Raw genomic sequence first — 23,197 nt, 5'->3', positions numbered from 1 at the left:
TTGATCTAATAGGAGCACTTCAATTAAGATTGCACACACCATATGCAGTAAAATAAATTAAGCACGCATAATAGCCGACACAAGTGAAACATTGACAGTAAAGTGTTATTTCAAAATGCCCCTGTCAAAGCCAATCCTATGAATCTTTTTATATAACCTGATTAAATAATGGTTAAAAAAAAACACGACACTGACGGACATAGTGGTTGCATATAAATGTAGTTTAATTGTTTGATCAAAATTATTGCAACAGGGACAATTCAGCAGATATATATATATATATATATATATATATATATATATATATATATATATATATATATATATATATATATATATATGAGACACCTTATGAACATGGTTTCCTTGTGGCGTTATCCTCCTCAGCCTGAGCTTATAGAAACCAACACAGGCCTGCCATCAACAAAATACTTCCAGCTCCATCCGTTCTTCATCTGGAAACCGGAGCACAGTATTATGGAAAGGCTCAGAAACAATTACATCCTGCCTTGTATTTACAGCTGTCCACATCCTCAGGTTGTTTCCTCTGGTGTGGGAAGACCCAGAGTGATTCTTGGTACCAGCAGGCAATATTATATCTTTTCCTCTCGTCTGTGCTGTAAAGCATGCAAAAAATACTTGTTTGTTGATAAACCCCAGTGGCTAGACATGCTACCAAAGCGTTTTATGAACATCTTGCCAGCCTTACTCACCCATAAGAAGGCAATCTGTAAAACAGTGCTGGATGAACTGCGGCGCTCTGGAAAATCACCAAATGATATGGCCAACCAGCTGTCTGGGGTGCTTCACCTGAAGTACGAAAGAGCCCACCTAGCCTACGTGCTCAGCGTGCAGAACATCAGGGATGCTGAAGCAGGGCTGTATGGACAGAGGACCATCACTGGGTCACTGAGGAAGGATGACACACTAGCACTCTTTGGGGGTTATGAGGACACTGATGGGCGGTATGGGGTGTCTGTGACTGCACACTATCTGGTGGAGTGCCTTCTTCAAGGATATCAGCGGCAGGAGGCAGCTCTCACTCAGGTCCTACAAGGCAGTTTTGGACAGGTGTTCAGGTCAGATCACACGCAGAGTGACTCTCTCATCTGGCACAATGTCATCCTACGCTGTGATGAATGAGAACTGGATGATCCTGACCTGGGTGAAGCTGCAATCTGAAAGTGAGCAGTCCTTAGAGTCAATGTACTGTGGGCTGGCCAATCGCTACAGTGCTGCTGGAATCCCCAAGGCCAAGTACCAGTGGGTGGACAGATATGCATCATCACATCACATCAAGTAGTGTAAGCAAAGGTAATGAATATATTTAACTGATTTTTTTTTATTTCCCTTTTGTGTACTTAGGGACTGCTGTGCCGCTTTCAGAGTCATGGACCCAGCACCTTATGAGCACCTGCAGTGGGACGACCACTGAAACTATCGTGGCAGTTACCTCAGAGAACCTCAAGAATTTATGTGCCGCTTGCCTGGAGTACAATGAGAACATCATTGTTAAGTTGGACTTATTTCACTGTATGCGGCGGTTCACCAGGGAGTGTGTGTTGGAGCACCATCCTCTTTATAGCTCCTGCTGCCAGTTCCTCTCTGCTGCCTTCTCTGTAGTGGATCAGAGCGACCTGGAGAAACTGAAAAAAGCATACATATTCTGTAGTATTGAGCCTGTTAATCCTGCCAAGCAGCACATCAGACAGTACTGACAAGAGGACAAAGGTGTCAAATCCCAGAGAGCTGGTCCAGAGAGTGGAAGAAGTGCTTCAACATTTCCACCTTGCAAAGGATCCCAACTACAGCTTCCTTTTTAAACCCTCACTGCTAAAGGTGTGGTGGATTCAGCGTGTACACATCCTTAGAGGCTGCCTGACTGACCCTGAGGTGGAGGAAGGAATCCTCTACAGACACGCGGGAACCTTACAGCTCAATCATGTAAAGAGTGATGGAGCTGCTGTGCCCATTTGGATCCCTGTCAGAGGCACCTCACAGCAGGAGGGGTTTCATTTCCACCAGGCTCAGTGAGTAACAGGCACTCGTGTCTCTCCTGAGCTGTTCCAGGCACAGGGAATGACTGGAATATGGCGCACTGGAATTATCAGCGGCTGGTGGACCTGAAGCAGCCTGGGGTAATCCTACCTGCAGTGTTTGACCCTGTGTTAATGATGAATTTAAACTGTGCCTCTGTGAGAGTGACAGGGCAGCCAAAATATCCAGGTTTACATACATCCAGCAGGGACACAGGAGAGAGGTTTGGCCTACGGTATGTGGAGCCAAGCCAGTGCCTCTTGACTTTGACAAACATAAGTGTAGGAAGTCAGCCCTAGGAGATGTGGAGATTCAAGAAGAGTCTTTATCTACATTTCAAATAGTTTTTAGAAAAAACAAGCTGTCGTGTGCTCCGGGCCAAAGAGGAAAAGGACCATCCAAGCTGTTATCAGCATCATGGTAAGGGGAGTGTGTCAGTGCCAATGGCATGGGTAACTTGCATATCTGTGAGGATGCAGAAAGCTATGTACACATTTTGGAGTATATGTGTATATATGCTGCCATCCTGAGCAGGACAACGCCAAACCAAATTCTGCCTGGATTACAAGAGCATAGTTGCGTAAGCAGAGACTGCAGGTGCTAGCATGGCCTTCCTTCAGTCCTGACCTCTCTCCAATTGACAATGTGTGGTCCATTTTGAAGCACAAAATAAGGCAACAAATGCCCTGTACAGTTGCACAGAATAACACTTAATAAGTGTTATTAGAAGAAAAGGTGATGTTACCCAGTGATACTGTCATGAATCAGGCCTCCGTGGTTCCTCCCACTCACCACCAGAGGGCACCATCACCCGAGTACTGACTACTCACTGGACTCCATTTCCCATAACACCACACCGGGACCTGATTACACACACGTTTCTCATCTTTATGGACTACTTAAGATGCACTCACACCCTCCATCCTTGCGAAGTCATGTTTTGCCTTGCGGACATTACTATTTCTTATGCTGTTTATCTTGCCTGTGTATGATATCGGACTGTTTATGTGTTTTTGAACCTTCGCTGCCTGCGAAGTATCCGGACATGTGCAAATTAACACCGATAAACTCCTACAGAAATTGTTTACTTGAAGTTATTGCTTCTAAAGGAGGTTCTACATGGTACTGAATTATAGCGTGGACTTGATTTTCCCACATGGTTTTAAATGTCGGTTTACTCATGATTGTTTGTTTACAGAAGTTGATGAGGACCAACCAATTGCTATCTCGGCCCTGATAACTAAAACATAGAACTGAAGCAGGGTGTAATCCTGTTTGCCCTGAAAATCATTAACAAACCTAAAAGAGCAACAACACTCACATATTAGTAAAATGTACCATACAATTCACAATTAATAAATGTACCATTGATCGTTAATATAGTTTGTCAAAATGTTGTGCAAATGCAATCAATGCAAAAATATTTGAGAAAAAATCTAGAAAGCAATCTAAGCATTACAGTAAGTTTGTAGCAGTAGTAGTACATTTTAAAGATGACGATGGTTATTAAATATGTAAAGGCTACATGACTGAATCAAAGCTTTTCCATAATTATTTGCAAGAGGGTCTTGCTATGCTTTTAGATTTTGATTTTTTCAATACAAAAGATTTCACCACGTTTATTACTCTCCATAGACAATATTTGCCTTTCTCTCATGTTAACTTTAAACAGATTAAAGTGTATTTCAGAGAACAGCCAACAACAGAAACCCAAATAGATCACATTGTAACAATCAAATTGTAACAGTTGTAACAATTAAAATATTGTGTCGATAGATTTGATATAGTCGTTACAGACGATTTTGATTGACTGATTTTTGACTGAAATTTATTTTTTACTTTTATAGATCAGAGAAAAGGAAAAAAAATATCGAACCTTATCTTCTAACCTTAAAAGCAGCTGTGTAATTTCAGAGTATATAGGTTTAATTCTTATTGTGTAAAGTCGGTTTCCGTGGAAAGATAATGTTCAATAGATGTGATGACCAGCGGTGCTGAGTTTTTACCGCTAGTAAGACAAGGGCCGAAGAATGGATAGAGTTTCTCAGTGAAGGTCTGACCAGTGAAAGAGTAAATATGAGACTTGGCCTCAACATCATAGAATGAGACCAAACCTTCCTCATAATCCACAAAGACCCCCACCTTCTGAGGAGCCTGTTTCATTGTAAGGGGGATGAGTGGAGATTCACAAGCCTTATATTCAGACTTATTTCTCAGCATCATAATCCAGTATCCATTCTTTGGACTGTATGTAATTTCCCCCTTCCTGTTAATGGACTTTTGGACCACTCCTAAATCCCAAGCTGTTTTCCCTCTGACCTGCACATCATAGTAAAATCTCCCTGAGGAGAATCCCTCCTTTCCCAGAACATTGATACAACGCTTAAACCTCTCTGGGTTATCAGGTACATTCTGTCCTTTGTTGCCACATCTCACTTGCTTCCTGTTATTAGACAGGATAAGTTTAGAATTTGCTGTATCAGGATCCAGAGTCACTTCCACTGTGAGAAAGAGAAATGGCCCATGTCAATATTATTCATTTACATTTACATTTATTCGTTTAGCAGACGCTTTTATCCAAAGCGACTATTCAGAGTATAATAGCAAATACAGGCATATTTAGTTATTTAATGAATGAAAGCTAACATACCTGCATATTGTTGAAATATCTTCAGTTCTATTTGAGGAGAAAAAAAAAATCACCTTTACGCACTGGCCAGTTATAAGAATAATCTTTAATAATCTAAATGTTTTTCCAAAACATACTAGTGGGAGGGATGGGCACACCAAATTGATTAGGCCCCCCGGGCCCCCCCTGGTGGTCCCCACTTTGAAAACCACTGAGTTAGGCTATTAGGTACACTGGGTAGTTAAACCAGCCAACTAACAGATATACATATGCATACTGGGTTCTTCTTTTCATATTAGGACATGGATGTTGAGGAGTTCCTCAAATCATATTTCTTCTGCTATCCTGTTAAAATTTCTCCCTATGTGAGAGACATCTGTGAAGGACCTGCTGCACTCCCCCTTGGCTTGTGGGTCTACATGTGGTGTTGCCTTGCTGGGTAGAAAGAGTTTAAATGCCCTATCCACAGCTGCATAAGGGCTGTATCTGATTTGAGGAAGTCTGGCAAGGCACCACAGGTGCACCTGCACCTTCACAAATTGTAAAGGATGAGCTCCCCTTCCACAAGTTGTGGAAAGACCCCTTCTCCAGTGGTTTACCCAATTATTGTGTCTGTATGTTAACTCATCTAAAGCCAGTACTGCTATACTGTAAACTGATTTAAAAGTCGAGAAGGGATTATTTACACTGTTCACAGTGTGTCCAACCATGTTGATTTGATGTCATTCAGACTACCCCAAGCTGCCGAGTTGAAACTGCGAATTCAGGGGCGTTTTCTGTAGTTTTACTGGTTGTACGCAGTTGCACCTTCACATCGAAGGCAACATAAGTTCAAATTGGCTGAGAGGAGAGATAAGACATTTATGACCCTTGCTGCAAGAAATAAGGGTCTGTATGTGGGCTGGAAAATGGAGGCAGAAAAGTTGTCCATTTTATTAGGGGCCTGGCTGTTGAGAGTTCAGTAGCTGATTCCCCCATGCAATGGGATGACATGTCTTTGCCCTTCAGGCCAGAGAGACCATGATTCAGCTTAAGTGCTTCCCTCCAGTGAGTCTTCATGTGCATGACACATGCGGGTGGACCAGGAGGAGCTGTTTCCTAGACCTAGGGGAGGGCCCAGTGGGAGCCTGCTCATTGACATCTATGAGGATTCCAAACAGTTGAAAAACAGTCAACCTGCTGGAAAATGGGGCTTGGATGGGAGGAATCATCCTCATTGTACTGAGAGCACGACAAGCTGGTTTGCAACTGTGGCATTCTAGTATGGAAGCTCACTAGCTGTGACAGACAGGGAGGTACCCTAAGCTACGCAAGTAGCCTGAAATGACTAGTTAATGGAGCGAGTGTGTTAGTGTAGCAGGATAATCAATATCACACTGGGGACTGTATTGCAATGATAATTATGCCTGGTGGAGAATAATCTAAAGGGATCCTATGAACAGTTGAATGAAAGCTCGTGTTGAAATGTATTTGGACAATAAGAGAGTAATGAGAGTTTGCACCATGGGGGAGTGTGACCAGGTCCTCTATGTCTGCAGGCAGGGCATTGGATGCATGTTTCTATCTGTCAGCAATCGGGTAGGGATGTCCCTCTCACTGGTGGATCTCAAACATGAGATGATGAAAGAGAACCCATTAAAGCACACCACGATTTCTTACGGATGATGCAGTTACAAGAGCTTACCGATCTCTGGAAGTCTTTTGATCTCCTCATTCAGAGACTCCTGAAGCTGACGCAGAGTTCTCCTCAGTGTCTCCACATTCAGACGAGAATTATTTCTGACATCATTCCAATTTTTGTTGTGTAGAGGTCCATGCAGAAACGGGTAAATCTACAGCACAGCAGGGGAAAGGAGAACTCCCTCAGCATGGGGACTGCTGTTCTGTCATGTGCCGCATGATATTACTATTGAGAAAAGGAACATCTCTAACCTGTAGGAACTTGAGGTGATCCTGTGTATGTAAGAGCTGCTCCATTTCATTGTTTTTCTTTTTTAGTTCAAGAACTTCCTCCTCCAGCTCTCTAATGAACTGTTCCGCTTGCCTCTCTGTTGTTTTCTGCTTTTCTTCCATCACCTTAAGCAGGTCGGCCTGGCTTCGTTCCATACAGCGCATCAGAGCACTGAACATCTTCATGCTTTCTGTTATTTCCTTGTCTGTGTGTTTCTAACACAGGAATATACATGTTATTTTTCTAATGGAGAATTCAAAGTAGTTCGTAATCACTACGAGACATTTCAGAGACTTGGTTTTGACTCACTTTATTGAGTTCTGTAGACTGTTTGAGCTCCTCAATCTTTTCCTGTCGGTTCTGGATCATCTTCTGAACATGTTTCTGTGTCTCCACAAGGTGACTCTAATGCAACGATACAAATATGATACCACCCGTTAGAAGTGATTCATTTGCGGATGTATAAACAACAAATACATTTTCTTAGACTATATAAATGTCTCACCTTCTTCTCTTGACTTTCCTCCTCTATAGGAACAGTGTTGTGATTCTTGTGGTCTCCCAAAATACAGAACTGGCACAAACGCATCTGGTCGTCTCTACAGAACACCTCCAGGGGTCGCTCATGTTTCTGGCAGATGTAGTCCTCCAGGTTCTCCACAGGGTCAATTAGTTTGTGTTTTTTTAATTTAGGTGTAGTTTTATGGGGCAGCAGATGAGTAATACATAAAGAAACCCCACAGTCCAGACAGGACCTTAGAGCCTCAAGCTTTTCCTTAGTGCAGGTGTCACAGAGAACCCCGTTAGGTTTCAGGTACGAAGGTTGATCTGCAGTGCTGCTGGGTTTCACTTGAACTGACATTTTAAACTGAGCACTCAGTTCAGAAATAAAAGTATTTACACGCAGCTCAGGTCTTTGGGGGAAATCCGCTGTGCACATTGGACACTGGTAATGTGAACGCTTGTCCCAGAACTGGTTCAGACAGATCTTACAGAAGTTGTGTCCACATGGAGTAGAGACTGGATCGGTGAACACATCCAGACAGATGGAGCACTGCAGCTGTTCTTCATATAAGAGACTGCTAGAGGACGCCATAACTAACAGAGGAACATTTTTTTTTTAGATGATTATAAACATGCCCATTTTGCTGATTTTCCAGAAACATGTAAATGATGTTTAAAATAGTGTTACCCTTATGAAATGTAAAGAAATTAAAACAAATAGCATTTAGCACCTCTCCTAAAACCTGTTTCTCTACCTACTTGATACAAGGAATACATTCTCTAGATGGGATAGCCTCACCACTCCCATAATTTTATTTATTTATTTACACTTTTTTATTTATTTTTATAACATTACAACAAAACAGGTAAGCATTGGGACATTTTAATCAGGTTGAATAAACCACACCACAATCCAGTCAGTATTAGAAATGTGCTGAAGAGGTTGTGACAGTAGCATGCAATAAAAGAAAAGAAATCTTAGATGCATTATGTTATATTACCTCTCCGCCCCTGTCCCTTTTTTCCTTTTTCTTGCTCCCTCAAACGTTACCTGCCGTGGATTAAGTCGCGTCGATAACCATAGGTGCCTTAACGTGGAGATGGTGTTCCGACAAAGGCATCTGTACTCTGGTTATAAACTGGTTAGACAGTTGAAACCACTCCCAGTGTTTTTGTTTTTCATTTTGTTGGTAGACATCCATGTAGAGTGCCCCGTAATACATTTCTCCAGAGCATTTTAGGAATGATTCAAGAGTGACAATCATGAGAAAATGAGACCTGTGAGTCAGAGGGGTGGTTCTTTACTCTTTGTCTGCCCGGTAAATAGCTCTGATGACAGTGTGCAAGTGCAGCGTCAGAATGAGGTGTGATTAAAAATCAACAAAAGGTCAAGTATGTATTATTTACATAAGTATGTCAGGTGTTCAGCTACACATCATTTAAAAAACAAAGATGTTATTGAGAACATTGGTCCAGCCCACCAAGTCTGCCTAAAGAAAACGCCTCCTCGACTAGAAACTTCAACTCATCAGCTTTGGGTAGTGAGCTACCAGTCATCTACGAGTTCCTTCCCTGTATACTGACTGATGTCAAATCAACATGGCCGCTCACACTGTGAACAGTCCCCCTTCTCTACTTTTAAATTAGTTTATAGCAGTATTGGCTTTAAATCAGTTAATATACAGACACAGTACTTGGTTGAATCTATAACACTGACCATACTAATCGCTGTTTTGAGAAGGTAACAATTAACCTTTGCGTTATCATTCATATAAGTAACGTTAGATGGCTAGCTTGTTGCTAATGCTACTTGCTGTTGTTGATGTACTGCAATTTCAGTCCAAAATGTTGCATGAATGTTTGAAGTTCACTATAATAGAACAAAACCAATAGCCACTCAGGCCTGTAACTACAAAAGTGCAGATGAAGTAGCTTTATACATTTTTGATGGGAAATGACATCATTACAACTTGCAAATTAGCACTTACAAGGCACCAGATATAGTGTTAGACGATAATGGTGCAGCTCCAGAGTCCCATTTTTCACCCTGATCTCGAGTATGTATGGAGCTTTGCATGTTCTCCTAATATCCGTGTAGATTTTCTCGAGGTTCTCCATTTTCCTTCAACCTCCCCAAAACATACCTAGGTGTGAATGTGTTCCCAGGATAGACTCCAGATCCACTGGGACCCTAACCAAAATAAAGCACTTACCGAAGTGTTTGTAACCAATTCGAGTACCCTAACTTTCCCATGTTAAACCAACATTGTACAGCAGTTACAGGTATCGCATAGAGGCTCCTGGACACTAAGGATCCATCATGGATCAGGTGTAACCTTACCTTTGAGATTATTGGATGGTTGATCTCACCTGGCTGGCTTTTAAAAGGTGCCCCTAAGACCTGCTCAGTGCTTCAGTTTAAAGCCACTTGGGATTTTGTATCTGTAGACCAAATCAGGTAGCATCGATATTGTAGAATTCTACCCTAGAATTCTCTTACCTGTGTACGGAACAGAGCTTGTGAATTTGAGGTTTGTCTGTGGAGACACATACTCTGCATACTGTGCATTCTACTTGTGAACATTTCAGTGATTTGGTTGTCTGATCTTCGAGCCTGTACTAAATTTTAGCTTGGTTGTCACTTTGGACATTAATTTGTTTGTGCTTTTAATGGCAGTAGTGTGTGTGTGTGTGTGTGTGTGTGTGTGTGTGTGTGTGGATTAGTGTTCAGAGCACAACTAGTCCAAGCAACTGTCCAAGATTATTTTCTGACTACATGCTTCACAACGGTATTAAGAGACCCTGGAGACCCGCAGAAGAGAAAACAAAACTGCCATGACAGGTGTCCAGATGTGTATGTGTTTCTACCTGAAAGATGAGAGCGTAACATACCATAAGAAGGTTGACAGCTCTGGGACAGAAGCTATTCTTCCTAGGTCCTGCAGTGCAAGCGCTTATACACCTGTAATGCCTTACAGCGGGCAAGAGAGTGAAGAGGGGATGGCAGGGGTGTGTTGGAGATCTACCAAAGTCACCTCTCTACCACAGTGGCACCATATTGAGATATAGTAGGTGAGTATGCTTTGGATGGTGCAGCAGTGACCTCAGAAAGTAGTCACTGTTGTGTCTTATATATCAGTGCCATGGTGTTAATTGTGCATGACTCTTATGGACGCCCATGAATTAGAAGCTTGAGACTCTTTCTATATATGGTGCAGGTGCTTGCACCGCCCCAAACCAGACACTATGGTTAAATAAAAAGCTGTAATGAATGTTGAGTTTTGCAGTAGTTCTGCCATATCGCAAATAAAGTACATTCTGTTGCATAGATCCTCGGAGTATGTGCGAAATTTTGAAGAGCTTCATTTGTTTACTCCAGGCTCTTTTCATGTTCATGGATAACATGAATACTATTTACTGCTCCTGCTAGGTGCCTACTTTAATGTAATTAACACATGGATTTCCATGTGAAATCCAAGGATTTTTTCACAAATAACACATGGTTTTATTTATTTATCACATTTTATTCACATGATGTCACTTGAATTCACGTGTGCAATTTCAGGGCACAACATGTTGAAATGTACTTTCACAAATTTCGCACTTGAATTTCTGCATTGTAATACTCAGAGAAATCTTCTTCTTTCCGTGTCGAGGTTCCACTTCATAGCGGAACCATCGTGGTGGAAGGATTCACCGCTCAGCGGTATGATACCGAACGTTGCTCAGGGGAGAACGCTCAGTGCGCCAGGGGAGGCTCCTTCACATTCACACACCCATTCATACACTACGGACACTTTGGAAACGCCAATCAGCCTACCATGCATGTGTTTGGACTGGGGGAGGAAACCGGAGTACCCGGAGGAAACCCCCACAGCACGGGGAGAACACGCAAATTCCGCACACACAGGACCACGGTGGGAATCGAACTCCCGACCCTGGAGGTGTGAGGAGAACATGCTAACCACTAAACCACCGTGCGCCATTCAGAGAAATATCACATACACATAACAGTTACACCCGAATAATAAAATAACAAAAAAAAATAAAGAAATTAAACAGCTTGGAAGGAAAAAAAAAAAGATGTGACCAAGACAAACCCGATAAAGCTAAAAAAAAAAATAATAAACTTACACCAGTACTGAATGAGGTAAGTACGATTATAAAACAATAGTGTTGCCTTCATCGTGCTAGCTAGCTGTTTAAAAGCTCTTTTGCGTTTAGTAAATGAAACTTCAAGCAGTTCCACACATAAACCAGTCGAAGTGGGAGACTGATATACGTCTGGGGAGTCAAAATATATTTTAGGTGACGAGCTACATTATACTTAGTCCAATGTCAAGAAGGCCAGACCAATAACACACACATACACACACACAATATAGTTTGCAAAATGATTTACGAATGAAAAACTTAAATGTTTTAACTGCAAAAATATTCACACCCAGTGGGGTGAAAGTCCTAAATAGGTTCTTTTGGAAATACACATGGTTACAACATAAGAATTTTAGTTTGTAAATGAACAGTTACAAATTAGCAAATTTTACTCACGAGTATATATTCAGTCAGTAGCTGAATTTATGTCCCTGAGTTCAGTGATCTTTTTTCGTTTACAATTTGAATCTTTCAGTTTAATTAAAGTCCATGAAATGAAAATCCAAATTCATTTGTTGGGTTTGAATTAAAACCTGTACTGGGCCGGTCCTGCCCACGGGCCATATGTACAGTATACACTACATTAGATGGGACTGCTACAAATTCTATGTAGAAACCCTCCCTCTTAGTAGTATTTTTAATATAATATTACAGTGGTGCAAGCTTAACAGCACAGAGTTGATTTCTATGGAAGCATTATTTCAGTTTGAACAGGTGTGATGATCAGTGGTGCTGAGTTTTTGCCTCCATTATTGAGTGAAGGGCTGAAGAAGGGATAGATTTTTCCATTCAAAGTCTGACCAGTGAAAGAGTAGATAAGAGACTTGGTGTGAACATTATAGAAGGAGATCAGACCCTCTTCATAATGTACAAACACCCCCACCTTCTGAGGAGCCTGTTTCAAGGAGAGGGGAACAGGAGGAGAGTCACAAGCCTTATATTCAGTATTATTCCTCAGACATAAGACCCAGTATCCATTCTCAGTGCTGTATGTAATCTCCCCCTTCCTACTAACAGACTCTCGGGCCACTCCTATATCCCACTTAATCTTCCCGCTGACCTGCACCTCATAGTAAAATCTCCCTGAGGAGAATCCCTCCTTTCCCAGTATACAGGGACAATGATCGAATCGCTTCTGGTTCTCGGGGAGGTTTTGTCGCAAGTCTGCATGTCTCACTTGTTTCATATCATCAGTCAGGATGAGAGCAGGACTTCCTGTATCAGGATCCAAAGTTACATCCACTGAGAGAAAAAGACAATGTCAACATTATAAAAATGTGAAATAATTAAAAGAACACTTTGTCATGTGTAAGAGGCCACACACCTGCATATTGCCGAATTCTCTTCAGTTCTGTTTGGAAAACATGAAAAGACATTGTTACTTTCTGTACAATATGAATATTTGCCTGTGAAGATCAGGATTGTTACACAATTAGAAAAATATAGACGTAAGCAGAGCTCATCAAGGTCCCCGCACTACTTTGCAGGCATTTACATTTGTTCAACTAGCTTTGTCTGCTACTATTGTTAATATTACTACTTTAGAAAATGACGCAATGTTGAGTGTTGCGCCTAAAGACCATACATTTATCCATATCCTATCCCGGGGACTCGGGGCACCCTGCACAGGGTGCCAACCGATCACAGGGCACAATCACACACACAATGGACAAGTTACAGATGCCAATCAGCCTACAACACATGTCTTTGGAAACCGGAATACCTGGAGGAAACGCCTGAAGCATGGAGAGAACATGAAAACTCCATGCACACCAGATGTGAGAATCAAACCCCCAACCCTGGACGGGTGAGGCAAACATGCTAACCGCTAAGCCACTGTGCCTCACCAAAGCACAGTTAAAACCAAATTTACATATGTGCATATGTGAATATCTTACAAATGTGATTTTAGTCATTTATAGCCCTTATCCAGAGCAACTTACAGAAGTGTTGTGTAGTCTTAACTGAGTCTTTGTCCTCATGCTAGCACAAACAGGCCATGGTAGGCAAGCATCAGTGTTTCAGAGATAAAATAAATAAATAAATAAAATATATTGAAAAATATTTGAGTTAAAGTTCAAATTACTAATGAAATCATGTGAAAATTTCAATTGGCTCCTTAATTCTATACATTTTTTATACATACATAATTATACACTATAGTGCTCTTAACAATGGACATTGTCACAAAGCATATTTATAGAAATATGGATGTAAATTTAAATCCACAATTGGTTAACTATTTACAATTTGGTACATGTTCTCCTGCTGCTTCCATCCATGTACAGACCAAATTTCATAACAACATACCATTTTCATGGTAAATATTAGTCATAACATTTTCACTGGATGTGGCAACAGTATTTGTTGAATAATACATGAATCACTATGTTAGGACGGATTCCAAAGAAAGAACAAACCAAATCTTGGTATTCTCACATGAACAGTTTAGGGATTATATGTTGTTGTTGTTGCTGTTGTTGTTGTTGTTGTTTCAACTTTCCTTAGAATCACATTGACAGTGTAGTTCAACATTGTCGTTGAATCAGTTTTGTTTATATTGCCCAGGACAATACAGGAACATGGCCCTTTAGCACCACCACCTGGCAGCTACAGTGCACTCACATTCCTCATTGTGGTCTCTTTCTCTCACACAAGTTGAATTATGTGTATTACGTATTTTTCTCTTGAATTTTTTTATTTTATTTTTTTTTTTGCCAAACCCCACACTTGAACAGTACTTACTAATCTCAGGAACCTTTTCCATTTCCTCACTGAGAGTTTCCTGAAGCTGAGACAGAGCTCTTCTCAATGTCTCCAGACTCAGATGAGAGTTAATTGTGACGTCAGTCCAGTCCTGGGTGTGTGGAGGGCTGCACAGTGACGGGTAAATCTACAGTACAGCAGGAGAGAGGAGAAATCCCTCAGCATGGGGACTGCTGTCCTGTCATGTGCTACATTGCTATTGAGAAACAGAGGGACTCTGACCTGTAGGAGGTGGAGGTGATCCTCGGTGTGTGAGATCTGCTCCAGCTCGGTGTTTCTCCTCTTTAGCTCAGTGACTTCACACTGCAGATGTTTAATGAACTCTTCAGCCTGCCTCTCTGCTGCTTTCTGCTTCTCCTCCATCACCTTAAGCAACTCAGCCTGGCTTCTCTCAATGCAGTGCATCAGAGCGCTGAAGATATCTACAATGTTTGCTTTCTCCTTCTCTGTGTTTTTCTAATATGAGTTTAAAAAAAAACAAATAAAAAAAAAAATCAAAGACAGCATTGGTTAAAGTAGTAAATGACCTGTGATTGGCCTCTGACCCGGGTTGTTTTCCTTTCCTTGTTCTATCTGATCTCAGTGCAGCTTTTGATACTACAGACAATATTCATTTAGCTAGACTAGAACATTCTCTTGGTGTGAAGGGGACAGCTTGTTTCTGGCTCAAATCTTATATGAATACCAGTATCAATTTCCATTCATCCATCTTCTATACCGCTTATCCTCTTCAGGGTCACAGGGTCCCTGGAGCCAATCCCAGGGAGCATGGGGCACAAGGCAGGGTACACCCTGGACAGGGTGCCAATCCATCAATCGCTGGGCACAATCACATACACACTCACACACCCATTCATACACTACGGACACTTTTAGACACGCCAATCAGCCTACCATGCATGTCTTTGGACTGGGGGAGGAAACCGGAGTACCCGGAGCACGGGGAGAACATGCAAACTCCTCACACACAGGGCCCCGGTGGGAATCGAACCCCCGACCCTGGAGGTGTGAGGCGAACGTGCTAACCACTAAGCCAATTAGTATAAATACTAATTGTGACTTCTCTACGCATACAAAAGTAAAGTCTGGTGTTCCACGTCATTCTATTTTAGGGCCACTATTATTTTTTTCCCATATACAGTGCCTTGCAAAAGTATTCACCCACTAAAAAGTCATCAGATTCATCTGCATTACAAGTGACACTTACGCATTGTTCCAGCCAGTATTTTCTATTGCACCAATATGCTCGTAAAGTTAATTAAAGAAAAAGTAAACGTTCATAATTTGCTTTAAAAAAAAAAAAAAAACCTGAAAAATGCAGCTTGTATAAGTATTTGAAGCTTTTAGACTAGTACTTGGTAGAACCACCTTGTGCTTCAATAACAGCTTTAAACCTGTTGGGGTAACTTCCTACCAGCGTTGCACACTGTTTGGGAGTGATATTCACCCATTTTCCTGTCAGATTTCCACAAGGTTCCTGAGGTCGGATCAATTTCGTTTGCTGACTACAATGTTCAAACAGTGCCACAGATTTTCAGTGGTATTCAGATCTTGTCTTTAGCCACAACTGCATTCATTTGGCCTTGTATTGGGAACCATTGTCCTGCTAAAAGTTTCTCCCAAGCTTATTTTTATTGTCTTTTTTTTTTTTTTTTTTTTTAGCAGAAAAACCTGAAGCAGGTTCTCTTGTAATATCCCCCTGTATTTTGCTCCATCTTTTCTCCCTTCCATTTTGACAAGAAGCCCGGTTCTCAGGAAGAAAAGCCTCCACCACTATATTTCACTGTAGGGATGGTGTTAATTGATGCATTAGGTTTGCACCACAGGACTCCTTCAGAGTGACTGTTATCCTCACTGTTGCTTCCCTCACCAGTCTCTGTTTTGTTTTTGAAGGAGTTTTGAGGGACAGTCTTGTCTAGGTAGTGCTTGGGCGGTGTGATATAGCGTCCAGTTCCTTAATATCGATCCAACAGTGCTTACTGGGCTGTCCAACCTCATAGATATAATTTTAAGTTTAAATTGAAGTTAAAAGCTTTAATTTTCCTAGAATCCTCATTAGTCTTCCTTTTCACTACTCACCTGCAAACTGACCGTTTCTTCAACGAGAGCTCAACTGAGGTGGTTCAGAAAATAGGAGCCGTTTTAATATTTCACAAGTGAAGGCCAATAAGTCAATTGTGTCCTCGTAAAACTATAAATTTCCTCTTGAGCTTCCGGATCCTAGGGTATTGAATACTTATGCAAGCGGCATTTTTCAGTTTCTGGTTTCCTTTGAAATACTTGCTGACCAATACATAATTCTGACTTCGAAAATCTACTCTAAGAGAACATTAGTTTGCAATAAAGACTCTAGCAGGAGGAATGTGTGTGTTATTTTGTCTTTCAGACAAATCTGATGAATTCCGGGGCGGTTGAATACTTTTGAAAGCGACAGGATATACTGCTATTGAATAGCTCTTTGCTAACATGATAATACTAGCCACATCTGTGATGGAGACACAGAGCTGTATGTTTTAGACAAACTGGATGACAGAGGCATGCTAATAGGGTTCCCTAGTAATGCAACAGAAAAGTGTTCATAGGATGAGGTGATCTCATGGTCCTTTTAGTCATGTGTAAGGGGAATATTTTTGTAAAATACACTAGTAACAGCACATTAGTTTAAAGTCAGAAATAAGTTCATGTTTGATGTATTTTTAATGACGTTTGTGGTAGCTGTTCCTTAAATGAAGTGTTAACGGTGGGATAGACATAAGTGGGGTTTATAATGAGACTTACTTTACTGAGGTCTACAAAGGATTTGAGTTCTTGAATCTTCTTCAGTTGGTTTTGGATCATCTTCTGAATGTCTGCCTGTGTCTCACCAAGCTGGCTCTACGATGGGGCAAGATGCAAGTCATAATTCCATATTTGCATAATCTACAGATAGCTTTGTGCAATGTCTAAATGTCCCTTACCTTCTTCGCTCTAGACTCCTCCTCTATAGGAACAGTGTTGTGAGTTTTGTGGTCTTCCTTAGTACAGAAATGACACACACACATCTGGTCATCTCTACAAAACAGCTCGAGGGGCTTCTCATGTTTCTTGCATAAGTAATCCTCCAGGACCTCCACAGGTTCAATCAGTTTGTGCTTTTTGAGTTTTGCTACAGTTTTATGAGGCATCAGATGAGTGTAACAGAAAGAAACTCTACAGTCCAGACACGATTTTAGAGCGTCCAGCTGTTCCTCAGTGCAGTAATCACACAGAACCTTTTTAGACGCATTGGAAAGCTGATGTGCTGTGCTTCTGGAGGAAGCCATGACTGACAGAGGAGACCCAAAGATGCCATCAGTGTCTATCACATCTATTAATTCAGATTCAAGTATGCTTTATCTCTGATTCATGTTCGTCCTGTTCATTAGGTTATATTTATTTTGTTCGTCAGTAAATCTTATCAAACATTTGAACAAATGGGACGACCTGTGCTCGATTTGGTCGAATTATTTCAAAATTATCCACCGTACAACCTACATTCAAGTTAAACTGGATAAACCTGGATGATTTGTATAAACCTTTTCACCATCTCATGCGTGACTCATTCGGAGAATGTTCTGGGTGTGCCTCAGGGGCTGTCAGATATATGCTGTGGTTCTATTGAAAATTTTAGCAGACGTATTTCATATAGAACTGCGGCGTAACTTTGAAATGGCACTTTAAGTTTCAGGACACAGATTGTCAATAATTAATCAATTAAATGATTGAGATTTCCTAGCACTAAGACACTGCTTTGCTTGACTGCATCCTTTACATTGCTTTCGTGGCTTCATACTGTTCCTCAAAGTAGATATGTCAAACGGTGGACCAAAACATGTCATGCACCCTGGGAATCATAGAATTTTCCAGAAAGCACCAAAACAACAATGATGTTATAACAAATTGTAGATTTAATTGTTCAAAGTAATGTGCCTTAGTATTTTTGTTGTTCTTTTTAAAAGACACTGTAGTTGAGCAGGGTATATATATATATATATATATATATATATATATATATATATATATATATATATATATATATATATATTCAAAAAGATTGAAAGCATAATTATCTTTTAACATGTACAGTATATGCCTTAAAAATAAACATAAAAAAAAATACTGCTTAAATTAACAACAATAATTATTGTTTACCTGTAGTGGAATTAGTTCCTGAAAGAAAGACCAGAGCAGCTCCACACGGACAAATTTAACTCATTAGGTTCATGCCACCTGACATACATCAAAAAGTCCCTCCCACCCTGGTGAGAAAAAAAGGGTGTAACGATATTATGAGAGCAAGTTCAGACACATCGACTCTGTAATGCTGAACAATAAAAGCTAATAAACAAACAAAACAGGAACTTGGATAAGAGATCAAACTAATTAATAAGAAATCTAAACCTAGACTAGGTTCCTGTGAGACTATAAGTTCCTGTGAGACTGTAAGGTACTTTAAGACAGTACATTATTGTGAGACTGTAAGTTACTATGAGATCATAAATTCCTGTACACTACTGTAAGTTCCTGTAAGACTGTAAGTTACTATAAATTCTTGTGAGATTGTAAGTTCCTGTAAGTTACTTTAAGATGATACGTTACTGTGAGACGAAGTTCCTGTGAGAGTGTAAATCACTGAGTCTGTAAGTTCCTGTGAGAGTGTAAATCACTGAGTCTGTAAGTTCCTGTGAGAGTGTAAATCACTGAGTCTGTAAGTTCCTGTGAGAGTGTAAGTTACTATAAGTTCCTGTGACACTAAATCACTGAGTCTGTAAGTTCCTGAGACTGTAAATCGGAGTCTGTAAGTTCCTGTGAGACTGTAAATGACTGTAAGTTCCTGTGAGACTGTACATCGGAGTCTGTAAGTTCCTGTGAGACTGTAAATGACTGTAAGTTACTGTGAGACTGTACATCGGAGTCTGTACGTTACTGTGAGACTGTACATCACTGAGTCTGTAAGTTCCTGTGAGACTGTACATCACTGAGTCCGTAAGTTCCTGTGAGACTGTACATCGGAGTCTGTAAGTTCCTGTGAGACTGTACATCACTGAGTCTGTAAGTTCCTGTGAGACTGTACATCGGAGTCTGTAAGTTCCTGTGAGACTGTAAATGACTGTAAGTTACTGTGAGACTGTACATCGGAGTCTGTACGTTACTGTGAGACTGTACATCACTGAGTCTGTAAGTTCCTGTGAGACTGTACATCACTGAGTCCGTAAGTTCCTGTGAGACTGTACATCGGAGTCTGTAAGTTCCTGTGAGACTGTACATCACTGAGTCTGTAAGTTCCTGAGACTGTAAATCGGAGTCTGTAAGTTCCTGTGAGACTGTAAATGACTGTAAGTTCCTGTGAGACTGTACATCGGAGTCTGTAAGTTCCTGTGAGACTGTACATCACTGAGTCTGTAAGTTCCTGAGACTGTAAATCGGAGTCTGTAAGTTCCTGTGAGACTGTAAATGACTGTAAGTTCCTGTGAGACTGTACATCGGAGTCTGTAAGTTCCTGTGAGACTGTACATTACTGTACGTTACTGTGAGACTGTAAATGACTAAGTTCCTGTGAGACTGTACATCGGAGTCTGTACGTTACTGTGAGACTGTACATCACTGAGTCTGTAAGTTCCTGTGAGACTGTACATCACTGAGTCTGTACGTTACTGAGACTGTAAATCGGAGTCTGTAAGTTCCTGTGAGACTGTACATCGGAGTCTGTAAGTTCCTGTGAGACTGTACATCACTGAGTCTATAAGTTCCTGTGAGACTGTACATCGGAGTCTGTACGTTACTGTGAGACTGTACATCGGAGTCTGTACGTTACTGTGAGACTGTACATCACTGTACGTTACTGTGAGACTGTACATCAGAGTCTGTACGTTACTGTGAGACTGTAAATGACTCAGTTTTTTCCCCCTAATAAAATAAAAAGTCACCCATTTCTCACTTCACTTATACATTTTTCTTAGATTGTCTAACTCTACAGAACTTAAACTGAACCCATTTCTTACAACTGAACCAAAATATTAATAGAGGTTATTCGATAACTGTGGCATTTATTAAAACACCATAAAATAAAGTTCTAGCATGGCTAATATTACCACAAGTGGGTGCTCAAACTCAAGAAGTGGAAGAAAATGGAAAAAAAAAAAAAAAAAAACCCACAACCCCCCTTTAAACATCACTAATAGTCTCATTTCATTGTGCTACACTTACATAAAAAAACTTCACGTGAAATGTGATTCTTTTCACATTTTCAAATGAAATGATAAAAAGCTGTAAACACATGAACGATGAGGAAAACATGTGTAACATCATCTCAGATGAAAATAAGACGGTCATGATGTAAATGTTCGGGTGACCTGAAACAAGCAATTACAATTTAATCAACGGTATAAAATACGATCAGTGTCTTCTATAGAAGTTAGAATTTTGCAGAAGTGGAACTCTGGAAGTTCATTTTAATTTCATTATTTTAAACCCACAAACTATCATTTCTTCTTCTTCTTCCTCTGCTTCTTCTTATTGTTATTAATGAAGGTTGAGCAGTGAGGGAAAGTGACCAGAGTGATTAATTAACTTTAACTTTAACTAGTTTGTACACCAGAACATAAATAAAGGAATAAAGGCAGTGTAATGATGAGAAGATTCTTTTTTTTTTTTTTTTAAGTTGCTTTTTTCTTAAATTTTCTGAAGATAGTCATTTTTTAAAATTCTAATAATTATCCCATTTTTAAATCGGGGTTTATAATAGTATTATATTTTTTTATGATTTAGTATTATATATTTTTATTATTTACTCATTTTGTAAGTATTATGTGTTGTAAACATGCGTTTTCTTTCTCTGAGATTTTACCAAATTTTACAAACCTATTTAGGTGAAAAAATCAAGGCATTGTGTTTTCCAAGGATGGCATGTCCAGATCTGTCCAAAGTAAGCATTCTTCATCTAAAGCACAATATACCAAAACCTTTGTCACCACAGTGCTACACATATGCTTTTTACAAAGGTTCCTGGTGTAGGTCTTCAGGAACCCAGGAACTTTAGGCCGGTTGTTTCCACTGGAGGAACCTTAGCTGGTTTTAGTTTCTGCATGGTGTTTCCGTAAACCTGCTGTTCCCTCTGTAGAGTTGGTACTTTTATCTGGACCAGAAGACGTTCGCAGCGCTCGCCGTTGCCTTTTTGTCCGTTTCGTACGAGAATTGTTTACAGATATTTTCGTTCCTCAACAAATTGTGGAAAAAGTGTCAGCTCATTTTTGTCAACTGCACGGCAAAAAAATCAATCATAACGCCTTTAATAGGGGCAAACGTGTCTAATCTTTCTTATTATGAGATCGTTCGGCTTGTTTCAAGATGTTTTTACTCATTTCACGTTTTAAATGATCTTATTCTCATGGCAGATCATTTTGCTTTATGCTAGGAATAAATGCTTACAGTGAGAAAAATGATCTTTTTTTGCACGGGGGATTAGCGGTTAGCACGTTCGCCTCACACCTCCAGGGTCGGGGGTTCGATTCCCACCGTGGCCCTGTGTGTGTGTGTGGAGTTTGCATGTCCTCCCCGTGCTGCGGGGGTTTCCTCCGGGTACTCCGGTTTCCTCCCCCAGTCCAAACACATGCATGGTAGGCTGATTGGCGTGTCTAAAGTGTCCGTAGTGTATGAATGGGTGTGTGAGTGTGTGTGTGAATGTGCCCTGTGATGGATTGGCACCCTGTCCAGGGTGTACCCCGCCTTGTGCCTGATGCTCCCTGCGATAGGCTCCAGGTTCCCCGTGACCCTGAAAATTATAAAACGGTATAGAAGATGGATGGAGGGACGATGTTTTCACTTGCTGTAATTTTTTTTTTTTTTGCAGTGTGCTTAAGATTGTAAGTATTTCGGGACAGAGCCAGAAGCATAACAGCATTGCTGTCAGGTTTACGCAACACACAACACCAACATCTAAAAAAATGGTACTTTGTTCCATTTTTCACTACTGATGCTCGGAACCTTGCAAAATAACTGTGAGAGCAAGCAGGAGTGGGATTCCCAAATTAGCCCTGCCCACGCCTGTAAACGAAGGGTCGAGAGGTTACTAGATGATGATACATGCGAGAGAACGCTTTAGGTGTGTTATGGTATACAGTGGTCTTCATGATCATTTGCTTTCTCCATGAACTTGTCTTTCATTATAAATTGTCATCTTACCGACGTAGAGAAAACCGCAGGTACGTACATGCTACAGATGTGTGTGTGTATATACTGTGTATAGATTAGTCATGTATACTCAGGATTTGTTGTCTGATTTCTTTTCCCTAGCCGTGGCCTTGCTAATCAGCTCTGACCTGCATGTTGCTGGAGTCTTTTTTCATCAAACGCTCTATGTCTCGATTCCCGTTCCCCTCCAGTTTCTTTAACATCAGAACATACCTACACATCTGTTCCCCTCCTCAGTTCTCTGCGTGAACACCGTTCGAGGATGTGACCAATGAGCAAAGCATCTCTTTTTGCGGCGTTTACGTGCAGTGAAGCTCTTTGGAGAAGTAGAATAATAAAAAAAATTAAATACTCCAGCGAAAAAAAAAAAAAAAAAACCCCGTTCGAGACCATCTGTCAACCTTAATGAATTGTCTGGGATTAAATGTTTTAATACTCATACTCTGGTGTTAAATAAGTTGACCTCAAGAGCTGTAACGACGCCTGGAAATACCCAGTGCATGCGTGAGTGTGGCGTGATTCATGGCCAGCAGCATTAACTTTGCGAGCTGTAATCCATTATAAGGTAACAGGCCCAAATAAATCACGCCATAATTGAAATCAATCCCTCATAGCAGCGGGACAAGTCGGCTTTTTAAGACCCAATTAGCCCTTTCTGTGCACCACACATCAGAGCCTCGCTCACCCTGAGAGAGAGAGAGAGAGAGAGAGGGGGAGAGAGAGGGAGGGAGAGAGAGGGAGAAGGGTATGGAGACGAACCAAGGATGAATAAAGATATATCCTCGCTTTCTCATCTCGCACTCACTTCCTTTCACTAATAGATTTATGACAAGCACACACAGGCTTAATTTGTGTCCAGCGGACAGATCGGCCGCACGCCGTGTTTCATCACTGGATGTTTCTTTAATTATATGTCAGAGGCCATAAAACTTGGAAACCAGTTCTCC

The 23,197-nt window shown here is 40.8% G+C and overlaps 2 protein-coding genes across 5 annotated transcripts; both read right to left on the bottom strand.

Moving 5' to 3' along the window:
- Positions 1 to 319: 319 nt before the first annotated feature.
- Positions 320 to 8,353, bottom strand: LOC108268229 (E3 ubiquitin-protein ligase TRIM39). 2 transcript variants are annotated; one of them, XR_006982746.2, is made up of 8 exons: positions 8,123 to 8,353; positions 7,123 to 7,715; positions 6,927 to 7,022; positions 6,599 to 6,832; positions 6,351 to 6,498; positions 4,688 to 4,714; positions 714 to 4,538; positions 320 to 617 (listed from the first exon to the last, which is right to left on the bottom strand). XR_006982746.2 is itself a non-coding variant. In XM_017473077.3 (7 exons), exons 2-7 carry the CDS (start codon positions 7,711 to 7,713, stop codon positions 3,970 to 3,972), a joined length of 1,665 nt encoding a protein of 554 aa, XP_017328566.1. In that variant the 5' UTR covers positions 7,714 to 7,715; positions 8,123 to 8,353; the 3' UTR covers positions 320 to 3,969. The 2 variants fall into 2 exon arrangements, 1 of the variants encoding a protein (XP_017328566.1); XM_017473077.3 differs by having other exon boundaries at positions 320 to 4,538.
- Positions 8,354 to 10,626: 2,273 nt separating this feature from the next.
- LOC108268240 (zinc finger protein RFP) lies at positions 10,627 to 18,819 on the bottom strand. 3 transcript variants are annotated; one of them, XM_017473104.3, is made up of 7 exons: positions 18,213 to 18,819; positions 17,000 to 17,346; positions 16,821 to 16,916; positions 14,265 to 14,498; positions 14,022 to 14,169; positions 12,601 to 12,627; positions 10,627 to 12,518 (listed from the first exon to the last, which is right to left on the bottom strand). In XM_017473104.3, the coding sequence occupies exons 2-7, from the start codon at positions 17,342 to 17,344 to the stop codon at positions 11,962 to 11,964; spliced, it is 1,407 nt and encodes a 468-aa protein (XP_017328593.1). In that variant the 5' UTR covers positions 17,345 to 17,346; positions 18,213 to 18,819; the 3' UTR covers positions 10,627 to 11,961. The 3 variants fall into 3 exon arrangements, with proteins under 3 accessions (XP_017328593.1, XP_017328594.1, XP_017328595.1); XM_017473105.3 differs by having other exon boundaries at positions 17,000 to 17,187; positions 18,213 to 18,811; XM_017473106.3 differs by having other exon boundaries at positions 17,000 to 17,056; positions 18,213 to 18,809.
- Positions 18,820 to 23,197: the final 4,378 nt, after the last annotated feature.

This window comes from Ictalurus punctatus, chromosome 7 (assembly GCF_001660625.3).
Source record: "Ictalurus punctatus breed USDA103 chromosome 7, Coco_2.0, whole genome shotgun sequence".
In the NCBI taxonomy this organism is placed as follows: domain Eukaryota; kingdom Metazoa; phylum Chordata; class Actinopteri; order Siluriformes; family Ictaluridae; genus Ictalurus; species Ictalurus punctatus.
The sequence above is the reverse complement of the archived record's forward strand: the minus strand, read 5'-3'. Positions and strand labels throughout refer to the sequence as shown.